The sequence below is a fragment of the Camelus ferus genome, chromosome 30 (genome assembly GCF_009834535.1).
Source record: "Camelus ferus isolate YT-003-E chromosome 30, BCGSAC_Cfer_1.0, whole genome shotgun sequence".
NCBI lineage: Eukaryota > Metazoa > Chordata > Mammalia > Artiodactyla > Camelidae > Camelus > Camelus ferus.
Window position 1 is genome coordinate 25,318,545 of NC_045725.1, and position 12,572 is coordinate 25,331,116.

General features: G+C 35.9%; 1 protein-coding gene across 4 annotated transcripts in view; it reads right to left on the bottom strand.

Annotated features, from left to right (window-relative positions):
* Nucleotides 1–12,572, bottom strand: part of VPS4B (vacuolar protein sorting 4 homolog B) — a 37,683-nt gene that overhangs the window by 13,675 nt on the left and 11,436 nt on the right. For all 4 annotated transcript variants that reach the window (XR_004316233.1, XR_004316231.1, XR_004316232.1 and 1 more), the window contains exons 3-9: nucleotides 11,958–12,114; nucleotides 9,670–9,737; nucleotides 6,177–6,296; nucleotides 3,562–3,718; nucleotides 1,955–2,103; nucleotides 1,468–1,549; nucleotides 31–250 (exon numbers count right to left, since the gene is read on the bottom strand). Coding sequence is in view for 1 of the 4 variants with exons in the window: in XM_032470580.1 (XP_032326471.1) it covers nucleotides 31–250; nucleotides 1,468–1,549; nucleotides 1,955–2,103; nucleotides 3,562–3,718; nucleotides 6,177–6,296; nucleotides 9,670–9,737; nucleotides 11,958–12,114 (953 nt within the window). In the remaining 3 variants the exon portion in view is untranslated. The remainder of the gene's footprint in view (nucleotides 1–30; nucleotides 251–1,467; nucleotides 1,550–1,954; nucleotides 2,104–3,561; nucleotides 3,719–6,176; nucleotides 6,297–9,669; nucleotides 9,738–11,957; nucleotides 12,115–12,572) is intronic.

Consider the following 12,572-nt stretch of genomic DNA (forward strand, 5'->3'; position numbering starts at 1 on the left):
CTGCGAAAAAATAGGTGAAAAGTTCCTTACCTTTTTAAAATGGGTAGCTGACTGGACTTTCCTGACTGGCTGCATGAGTGCGTCACGCACAATGATACTTATGTCTGCCCCCGAATACCCTTCCGTTTTCTTCCCAAGTTCCCGGAAGTCTGCTTCTGTCAGACTGTTCTGAGTGGTCCCCAAGTGCAGTTTAAACATTGCTGCTCGGGCGTGGGCCTCAGGCAAAGGAATATAAATTCGCTTCTCAAATCTTCAAATGAAAGAAAAATTACACCAAGAATATTACTAGATAATAATATTTGATTTCCACTGAAAATTAGTGTTTCAAGACACAAGGTATTTAGATATTCTTATTTGTACAAAGCTAAGCTGAATAAAGTAACCGGGTGTATATCCAGAGTTAAACACATGTATTTAGGTTAATAAAAGGAAAATATCCAGAACACACTAACAACAAACAAAACCAAAATAGCCAGGGAACCAGCTTGGAGTGGCTTAGTCTTTCTTTGTGATTTCAGAGTTATTTTGGCCAGAGCCCAGAATTCATGACATGACATGCCCTACAAGATTAGTCTCCCATGGAATGATACTCTGAACTCTGATCAAGGGACAAATATGATTAAAAACATGAAAAGAGATGACAAAATAATTCTCTACATTCACAATAGCAAAATTACTCTAAATCTTATCATTTTGTTTGCATTCTTAGAATTTCAGCATATGGAGCCAAGGAGGAAGCAACAAAGAAAGGACGTTTTCTTCTTCAGATAATTATTCTCTGTAGCAATAAGAATTTTAAGTCTCCAGTATCTCTAGAGATGGGCTCAGATTTAGGCAATCGTTCAGAAATAACCAGGGCCTTTCCCTTCTTGATACTGGATGGTAGTCTGAACATTCTGGCAAACCATCAAGTGAATGCGATAAAAGCAGCAAAAACTGCAGTGTTAATTTTTACCACACACAATTAAATGAACGGAAGAGGGAACTGTGAAGCACTGAAGAGCAATGAGTCTGTATGCCTTTCCTGTGGCTCAAGTTCCATATTCAGTTTAAAAATTACAGACATAAATTTAACTCAAAATATATCTGGTTAGCATACTTTATGTTGCATAATTGTCATTTTGCTAGAAGTTTGTATGAAGGTTTTTCATTGAAATATCAAACTATATTTATAAATTTCTGAAGTATCAATGCACCTACTAAGCATAATTATAACTAAAATAAGCATTAGGTAACATACTTTGCAATGTGAAAGATTCCAGTAGGTGTAAATCTCGTATCTTCAACACAGCAGGCAAATGAACAAATGCTTGCCTCTCTTCCCCAAAGGCAAAGGGGCAGTAGGGCTCGGGCGCATTAAAAACATTCTGAAGTTATCAGAATGCCTCCTCACTACACAGAGCGGGAGTTAGCAGCCACTTGTTACATTGTAGTCAGAAATAAGATATTTACTATGTATTATCATACCTTCGCCTAATGGCAGAATCCAGAACCCAGGGTATATTTGTAGCTCCCAGAACCAAAATGCCATCATTGTCCACACCAACCCCTGCATCAAAATAGGTAACATTTTAAATATTCAGTGTTCTTGAAACCTCTTCTATATGTTCTCTGATGAATGTGGTGCTTTAAGGTTAAAATGCCTCATCTTGAGAGTCTCTCTGAAAAAAACTGTATTTAACTGAATTTTATAAGAATATGATGCAAATATTCTGAAGAACAGATACTGTTTCTGGCATGTTATGAGTCAATGTGTGAATCTCTTCACTATCCATATCAGTGAGCTCTACAAGCCGGTTACAACTGGGTAAAAATTATGTATGCATGTGGAAGACAATCAGAAGGAAACACTTGGCCTATAAGAATGGAGAAATTCTGCTTAAATTTTTTTCTATTATTGTGAATAATAATGGCTATACAATGAAGAGAAACTTTAAAAAATCAGTAATACTACCTTGCATTTGAACTAGGAACTCTGTCTTAATTCTACGTGCAGCTTCACTTTCATTTTCACTTCTTGAACCACACAGAGAATCAATTTCATCAATGAAGATAATGGAAGGTTTATTCTCTCTGGCAAGCTGGAATAAGTTCTTAACTAGCCTAAAAATAAATACAAGCTTTCAGTTTCTAAAAAAAAATAGTAAATGACACATGATAATGAAAAAACTAATAATGGGAGAAAATATTTGCAAATGATGCAACTGACAAAGGCTTCATTTCCAAAATATACAAACAGCTCACGCAACTCAACAACAACAAACAAACAAGCCAATCAAAAAATGGGCAGAAGACCCAAACAGACATTTCCCCAAAGAAGATCTACAGAAGGCCAAGACACATGGAAAGATGCTCAACACAGCATCTTTATTAGAGAAATTATTAGAGAAATGCAAAATCAAAACTACAGTAAGGTATCACCTCACACTGCTCAGAACGGCCATCACTAAAAAGTCTACAAAAAACAAATGCTAGAGAGGGTGTGGAGAAAAGGGAACCCTCTCCTAAACCATAGTTGGGAATATTCGAAAACTGGTGCAGCCACTATGGAAAACAGCATGGAGGCTCCTTAAAAAACTAAATATAGAGTTGCCATATGATCCCGCAATATTACTCCTGGGCATACAACTGGAGAAAATTCTAATTTGAAAAGATACATGCACCCCAAAGTTCACAGCTGCACTATTCACAATAGTCAAGACATGGGAGCAACCTAAATGTCTATCAACAGATGAGTGGATAAAGAAGATGTGCTATATATATATACACACACACACACAATGGAATACTACTCAGCCATAAAAAGAATGAAATAATGTCATTTGCAGCAACATGAATGGACCTAGAGGTTATCATACTAAGTAAAGTAAGTCAGAAAGAAAAATACCATATGATATCACTTACATGTGGAATCTAAAATATGATACAAATGAACTTATTTACAAAACAGAAACAGACTCACAGACATAGAAAACAAACTTCTGGTTACCAAAAGGGGAAAAGGGATGGGAGAGGGATAAATTAGGAGTTTGAGATTTGCAGACACAAACTACTATATATAAAATAGACAAACAAGGTCCTAGTGTATATCACAGGGAACTATATTCAATATCTTATAATAAGTCACAATGGAAAAGAATATGAAAAAGAATATATATATATAAAACTGAATCACTTTGCTGTATACCAAAAACTAACACAACATTGTAAATCAACTATACTTCAATAAAAAATTTAAAAAAAAAACCCAAAACAGAACAATATACTAAAATTATAGGAACTCTACAGAATAAAAAGCTTCATCATGTTTCGATCCAGAAAATAAGATTACTACATCTGGCATAATTAATTTTATAATTTAATACACTATAAATATATGCTATCTTTTCCCTAAGAAAGAAATTCTAAACTAGAGACTGATCTGACAGAGAAATGAATACCTGTGCTACGTCACTTCTTTGAATGTCTATTAATGACAGACATTCATAATGCAATCTATTACTTCATGTACTGATATAGTGACTACCAGGCAAAGAAGAACTAAAAAAATTGACTACTTACTTTTCACTTTCACCTAGCCACTTAGAAACAAGGTCAGAGGAAGATATCGAGAAAAACGTTGAGTTGTTTGCTTCTGTTGCTACAGCTTTGGCTAAATAGGATTTTCCTGTTCCAGGTGGTCCAAATAATAGGATTCCCCTCCAAGGTGTTCTCTTGCCTAAAATGTGCATTAGAAAAATAACATGAGAATTTCCAGATTGTTAATTTCAGTTACCACTGACATTATCCATAGTGAAGATTACTGTGAAGAAGTTTTCACTCTAAAGCTATCAATTTAATAAAACAAAATTTAAATAAATCGATCTAAGGTAAGTTATGTTTTAAATGTACTTCATTTACTTTTTCTAGAGACCACCTTGTCAAAAGTGTTTATCCAGCTATAATCCTTCTAACAGGAAGTTCATTGCTTGCTCACTCATTCAACCACCATGTATTGAAACCACTAGGTGCAGACAGAGAATTATGAATAGAAAAGGACTTCTACCTTCCATGGGCTTACAGTCTAGTGGGGGAAAAGAATTCAGTTAAAAGATACTTCTTGACCACCTACTATGTGCACTGCTCGATATCAGAATATTATAGGAGAAATCATATCCACAGGGGAAGGGCAGCTGTAAATATTTTCTTTTAAATATTTATGACCTTTGGAGGAGTGAAACTAACACAGTTTGGATGACTCATGAAGTTCTACTCAATTCGTGATTCGACAAGGAAGCACAGGTTACATTACACAGGGCATATTCCCTTTCCAAAGGCTAGGTAATGACAAGGGGGCTCCACCTTAAATCCTGGTTTTGCCCAAGTACAGCAAGTGAACAAATCAACTCTTTGTGTCTCAATTTTGCTAATGAGAAATTATACTGCTGCTTAAACAGACCAGGCTGGGTTACAACTGGCAATAAAATAACAAATACACATAAAAAAACTACTAGGTGTAAACTGTGGATGGGCACACGGTGTCTGCAAAAAAATGATATGCACATGACTGATGGCAAAACTAAATACTGTTCTGTTTATTGTTATGAAAGCCCCAACTTTCACTTGAATTCTATTTGCCTATTTCAAATGTCTGCAATTATACATCAGTATTCCCTTAAGTGTGGTGGCAGATGACATGCTTTTAGGTGGTTTACAGATACTTTTTATTTAAATAATTTTTTAAAATGCATTTTAGAAAAACACTACTTTTTCCGTTTACAGAGACAAAAAGAAGTCTTTTAAAATAAAATTACTAAGTCAAAACAAGTGAGATGATTCAAAAGTTCAAATACAGGCAAAACAATCTATGGTGTTAGAAGTGAAGAGAGTGATTACCTCAGGGGAGGAAAGAGGCAGAGAGGGATATCCAGGTTCTGATAATATTTTTTTTATCTGGGTGACGACTATACAGGTGTACTGTGTGATAATTTATAAAGCGGAACACTTGGGTTCCTGCATGTCTTCGTACATATATGCTATACTTGAGTAAAAAAGTTTGCTCTAAAAGTGAGTGATGTAAAGATAAATATTTTAAAAATGGTACGTGTATATGGAAAAATTCATGAAGATGATACACAAAGGACTCATGTTTGGGAAACACTGGTGTAAGTAACATAACATAAAATGAGTTCACCCATACTTTTGTACCTTTATAGGATTATGATGTCAACTTTTACACTGTTAGGCTCATATTCCTGAAGTGAGGTGGGAAGTCATACCTCGAAGCTAGGTGGACAACGAGTGGCCCACGGGTTCTCTGTTCATCACTGCTCTATACGACATCACTGCATGGACCTGTTCAGTTTGAGGCCAGTATCACAGATGTGCTCTCTACATAAACCAGCTTGTTTTAGAAGGATAAACCTCTGTTTCACTCTTAGACTCTGGGTATTGTCATATCACAAACACAAACTATCAGTCACAAAAAGGACAGTGGGAAGGAATGGCTTGGTGCAGCCAAATCCCCTACTGCTGGAGCTTGAAGCTCAACTACCTCCAAATGGTGGGCTGGCAGCACTCTCCTCACAGTGATGATGAGCTCCTACAGACCCGCACTCCCATCAAACTGCTCAATAAACCTTACTTCTCTTTTTGAGAAACAGACATACTCCTATAAACCTAGTACGTGTCCACTAAAAACAATTCAGATGAAAGTCAAAAGAAAAATCACCCATAATCTGATCTCCTAGGCATACATTAACATTTTTACATCAATCTGTCTACACTTCTCAGCACACACATTTATTTAACAAACGCGGACTCCTACTATACATATTGTATAAACTGCTTTTTAATCTCTACGATATATGTGGATGTTCTTCCATGTCAATTATAATGCAGTCCAAATTTCTTAATGGGGATGTAGACTCTATTTTCTTGAGTGCACAGTATTCTACTGCATGTTGGTGATTTACCTGATGCCCGACTGGTTCACATTTAGGTTGTTTCGCAATATATATAATAAATACACATACGCAGAGAAGACAAATACCTCTGTATAAAGATCTTCCACTGCCTTACAATAGAATTTAAGGTAATAACTCACGATATAGTGACAAGAATTCACAGTATTTTATCCTCAGTCATCGATGTGTTTTCTAAAAACCATCAAAAAAATTATTTAAAAGTCATCTCACCGGTAAAGAGATGAGGAAATTTAATAGGCAATATCACGGCCTCTTTCAGTGCTTCTTTGGCTCCTTCAAGACCAGCAACATCGCTCCATTTCACATTCGGTCGCTCTATAACAATGGCACCTACAAAGAATTATGCCATCTTTAAATTAAGGAGGACTAGGCAATCAAATTTAGAAGACATGGAATATTGATTTTAAAGAAATACATTATACATTTGTCTGGAAAAGTTTTACGCATTGAAAGTATTTTTGAAATAGTGTGATGAGGAAGTAGTTGTTGGGGAGCAGCCTGCAGGGGTCAGGACGGCGTGGCTGGCTAGACAATCTAGGGTAAAGTCACTCCACTTCCTCATTGTGAAATAAAAGTAATACCACTTGCCCAAACTACTCAGACGAGTTAGTGTAAAGATCAAATGACATCATGGATATTAGAATGCTTGGAAAAGCACCAAACATTACATCAAGTAGCTACAATGTTTGAATACACTAATTATGAAATACCTCCTATTTTTCCTTAAAAGAACTGGTGCTCTAATGCTTTTCTTAACCACAGAAAGAAAAAATACTTAACAACTGTAACTAAAGATAGGCAGAGGGATGGGTGAGTAGATAGAAGTGAGGAGGGGAGGGAGGGGAGAGGAGCAGGGAAAGGGAAGGGGGTGATGGAGAAGAGAAAGTGGACTCTTACAGATTTGCAATACTTTCCTGAGATTTGCCAGATTTTGTATTTGGCTTCTAAATAGATCTATTTACAGTTTTTGTACATTAACAATGTTATTTAAAAGATTTAGTTTTTAAATACAATGTATTCAAAAGTCACAGCAAGCTATTGCAGTACAAGTACACAAAAGATTTCTTTTACTATAGCTTACTGGCAAAACTTTCTAATTACCTTTTATCAAAAAAGCTTTTCCAATTTTCCACTATATAGAAATTGTTCAACTACAAATTACTAAGTAGCCTGTTCTCGGGTGACGTGTAGTTGTTTTGGCTTTTGGTTTTTTTTTTGTTTGTTTGTTTTTTGATGTATAATTGTTTTAAGTTTATCACTACTTACACAATCAACTAATTATCTATAAAATTAGTTTTATGGGTATCTTCTTCTCTTATGAAAGATCATCTATCGTTATTCTAAGAGTGCTAATACCCTGCAACTTACTTTCCTAAATTATGAAAATCTTTAGTTGTACATTAAAATTAGATGAAACCATAAACATTTTTTGCAGTCTAAGAGTTCAGATGAAGTATAAATTAAGAAAAAAGCCAATTTGCTTTTTCTTTCAGATTACATGAGAAATATACATGAGAAAATACTACATTTTCTGATAGGATTTTGTGTCAGTTAAATGAAAGTAAATTTATATATAAGCATCAGCTAGTCAGCTGAAGTTTTCTGTCATGAATTTTTCTAAATATGTCATATTTTAACTTCACATTTGATTAATATTTTTCTCCTTAAAGTTTAAACTAGGCGACTTTGGAATGTTTAGTGACAAAAGATTATTTAGCTAAAAGTAAAATTAATTATTAGACACTGATTAATGGTTTGCAAAATTAAAAGGAAATAAAAGTTTTATTTGGAAAATAAAAGCCAAGCAATTTGATTGTTCCAATTATAAAAATTTAGTCAGTCTTTGTTTACATACTATTATACTAAAACTTAACTTCAAAGTCACTGCATATCAAAATTAGCTAACGAAAACTCAAATCGTAAACTCTTTAATTTTAATTAATCAAAATTTACACTTTATGTCATAACCTAAAACAGAAGTAAAAGATTTAGAAAACTTTCAGGAAAAAAGAGGAAAGATTCAAAAAAGGATATTATACAATGAAATCCATCAGCAAACCAAGAAACTAAAAGATGGAAAAAAAGGATTCTCAGGTATGAAAGGCTAAGAATCCTTTCAAATTCTAATTCATCCTGAAATTCCAAATAAATTTCCTGACTTAAATATTCAAAGCGTTTGTATTTTTATACATTTCTGGGCCTTGTCATAACTGATAGGGAATTTAAAGAAAAATTCCCTATTAAAAATTGGATTGTATCTTTTTCAAAAGTAAAGATAACAATCCAATTTTTACTTTGGAGGGGATGGAGCCAGAAAGAGGGGGAACAAAATCAAAAAGAACAAATAGAAAAAAGCTTTTTGCCACACAAGTAAGATAAAGCCACTTGGCACAGACCACTGGGCTGCTCCTCCACAAAAAATTACTGAGGATGAAGCGTGCCCACACTGCTCCAGGCAGTGGAGTTACTGCCTGGACTACACCCAGAAACCCAGTTACTGCCCTTGGACTACACCCACCACTGAAGTTCTCAGCAGGTAAAATTATCCCTGTTAATGGTAGTGTTTTCAAGATACTATCATTACAGTATTCCCCTATACCTCCCAATAGGGTGGGTAAGACAGAAACATGACCAAAACAGAGAGACTAGAATAGCAAGGCTAAGGATCTGGCCAAGCTGGGTGTGCTCACCACTCACTAAGGCTGAGACTGTATGATAGATGTCCTTTCCAGTTACGCATTCTATTCGGCAAGGTTCAAATGAATAAAATACAGATTACCAATGATTGAGCATAAAATCCAACTTGAAAAATCATCAGCTACCATATCAAGGAACAATCAAACCTCAGTAACTAAAGAAGCAGCAATTAAATAGATGTCTTTTTAGATACACAGAGCTACTATTAACTGAGTCCTGAGAATTTCTCAGAATATTAAGCAGTTTTTACATTGTCATTAATCTTTTAACAGCCCTGAAAGGAAAGTACTCTTAATTTCCATTTTAGAGTTGGGGGTCTCAGAATCTTAGAGGTTAGGGAACTTGTCCAAGATGAGGCAGATTTAAGTAGCAGACCCCAGGGTGGAATCCAGAGCTGAATGGAGCTGATACCTATGCCCCCTCCATCACGCCACAACACTACAGCAGAGAACAAAAGTGCTTTTAAAGGTGTGGAAGTTAAAAAACTGAAAGCAGAGAGAGAGAAATGTAAATGGGAACACTTGAAGTAGGATCAAAAAGCAGATGAGGAAGACCAGGTAGAAAACATGAAATAAACCATCAATGAATGAGCTCCAGCAATAGCAGTAAAAGTCAAGTGTGAGCCCTAATTCATTCTGTTCCTCTTGACAGGAAATTTTAATACCATCAGATTTTATAGGGTGCTAATAGTATAACTGCTACCCTCTCTGAAAAGGGGCAAATAAGACAAAAAATCAAAGAGAGCAAGCTTTTTAAGGCCAAAATAAAACTAAACAATATTTTTACTGCATGGAAAAAACCAACCCATTAGGGACTCTATAGAGCAAACACTATAAAAATGGTCTCAACAAAGCCAGCACATGACCACTGGGAACCAAAGCCAGTTCTTGAACCTCCTTTAAATACAGGGGGGTTGGGGGTGGGGAAACAATTCAAACAGACAATTCACTGTGAGTTTTTCTTTTTTTAATAAGATAGTAAATTTAAAAATGAAATCTAAAGCAACCTTGAAGTTGATTCTGTAGTTTCTTTTTTTCAGGATCATCAGATTCTCCTTCCCCATCACTGTCATTCCTAATAAAAAGAATTTAATATATGCAAATGATCACTCATTGCTATCAAAATATGGCAAAAATGAAGGAATGATTAATCTGAAATATTTGTAATTTAAATGGCAAAATAAGACATACACATTAAAAGTTATTATTTTATTACTTTTAAGAGTATAAAGGAAACTATTCAATATCTTGCAATGACCTTTAATGAAAAAAGAATATGAAAATGAATATACGTATGTATATGCATGACCGGGACATTGTGCTGTACACCAGAAATTAACACATTGTAACTGACTATACTTCAATAAAAATTTTTTTTTATAAAAAGAGTATATTACACAAAATAGTAGCAGTCATATTGGCATCAATATGGAATCATGAACAGGAAGGGGACAAAAAGACCAGGATGAAGTCAGGAACTAGCTCCTAATTCCCATGACATATCTATGCATGCATTAACTCATAAATGACCCACACCTCATTCTACAAAAGATTTAAGATGAATTACATGAGTGTTGTAAACAACTACAACAAACAAATCAGGACCAGGCAAAACTATATATTAGAAAAAGAAGCCATTAACTAGAAGGAAAAAACCCAGAATATTAACTCTTTAAGGTACAAAGGTCAATAACCCTCAGTCTGGGGGTTCTGAAGGATGGATGAAGCTTCTGATGAAAATGAACTGACCCCGAAGAATAAGGAGATCAACCCAGTCATTTCACAACCAGGGATTTATTCTGAGGAAATGATCAGAGTTCAGGATATGACTACACGGATAATCATGCCCTTATTCTTCACAATAGGGAAAAAATTAGAAATAATGCATGTTCAATTGTAAGGATTAGTATATAATAAAATACATTGCAGTCTTTAAAAATGATGTAGAAATAGTTTGCTGGAAAGATGTTCAAGATGTTTAGTGACAAAGTGATAAAGCAAAAAATACGGCATTACATCATTTTTCACATATAAGATAAAAGGAGGAATAAAAAGCTTGACAGGTATGACCTCAAGATGGGATGGCTTGGTTACCACAGGATGGTGGTGTTATTTATAGGTGAAGTGGAATCTGCAAACTAATTCAGCCAACACTCATGCCAACCTCCTTCTCCCATGCTTTCTTGTGAAGGATGTACCTAATTGCCCTTCCTAGGCGCCCCTGCAGCTAGGGGGGCAAAGTGACCAAAGTCCTCCTAGAAGGTGCAAGCAAGCCACTGAGGTGCGGGCTGCCCACAAGGAGACGCAGCTGTAGACGAAACCACTGGCTTTGCTGACGGCGCCGTGGCAGGTTCTCCTGCCCGCTCCCTGGCACTGGACGTGCTTGGTGAGGGAGCAGGCAGCAGTGGTATCTCCTAGAACAACCCTGGTGGAGTGGGGCATCGCTCCCAGCTGTATGGCATCCAAACTTGTATGTTGTCACTTGGAACCACTTCTGGCACCATGAATAGAATGATCAGATGACGTGAGTAGACTGTTACCACTGCTCAGCACAGAGCTTGGCATGCATACGTTAGGTGCTGAATATACAAGTTCTGCTTCTGTAAGTGATATATCTCCCGTCTAGGAAGACATTTCAGAAATGGGTTTTGATGTTTATAAATTATGCTGTGTTGTTTTCTTTACAATGACAAAATAAAGCAAATTCGATGCAAATCCCCCCCAAAAACTTTACATAAGATATCCAAAAAATTACTTACATTATTAATTTTTCATTTTGTGCATGTGCTCAGTACTAAGAGCCAATACCACTAGTCAAAGATTCAATTCACATATCACTTCCGTAATTTTAAACTTTAATACTACATAATAGCCAGAGGGTAAAAAACTGAGTACCATTCCTACCAAATGTTTTTTCTACTACTACCACCAAGCAGTCACGGAGAGCGATCTGAGTTATATCACCCCCTGAGCTTGGTAAACAGGAGATTGACAAACTTTTTCTGAAAAGGACCAGACAGTAAATATTTAAGCTTTGTCACCCACACAGCCTCTTGTCACAACTACTCAGCTTTGCTGGGGCAGCACAAAAGCCGCCACTGACCACAGGTGCATGAATGGACGAGGCTGTGTTCCGATAAAACTCTAGTTAAGAAAATAGGCAGTAGGTCAGATTTGGCCCATGAGTCACGGTTTGCCAACACCTAGTTTAAACAAAAGGAATTTACTTCACAAATTAAATTTAACTTTATCTTGTAATGCGATACAATTCGATCTCACCCGGTAAAATACATACCCCTTCTCGTCAGCTGGACTTGGCTGTCCCTCCTTCACTGGCTTCTGTGGTTTTTTCTCTTTCTTCTTCAGGTACTCCTTTAGTTTTTCTGCTCTATCAAGATATTCTGTACACTTTGCCCTGATACTCTGCTTGGCTTTATCGCCCTGTGCTTCATCTATTAAGGGGCAATGAGAGATTTTTTTCCATTAGTATTCTACACAGACAGGTTTAAACTCATAGATACACTTTTCAACAAGGAAAATCTATTTTGGGGGAGAGAGAAAAGATCATCTCTAGCTCATGGGAACCAATGATGATTAACCTTTTCTACTCCTTCCTCCAACACGGCTGGATGCCAACGGTGATGTGAGTCAGAAAGAGATCTGAACAAGACACTAGGATATTTTAAGTTAATGTTAAATAATAATAAAAATTATTTAATATTCTGTGGGTTTCATATTCTTCCTTTACATTCTGGGCAGATAGCTGAAAGCTGCTTGTCTCACAAAACCAGTCAGAAGACAAACAGAAATAAAGAAATGTTAACCATTCCCATTAATGTCTACATAAGCTTGATTTCAGAGTATAAAAAGTGATAGAAATCCCATATGTCAGGTGTATCATCAGTACAGT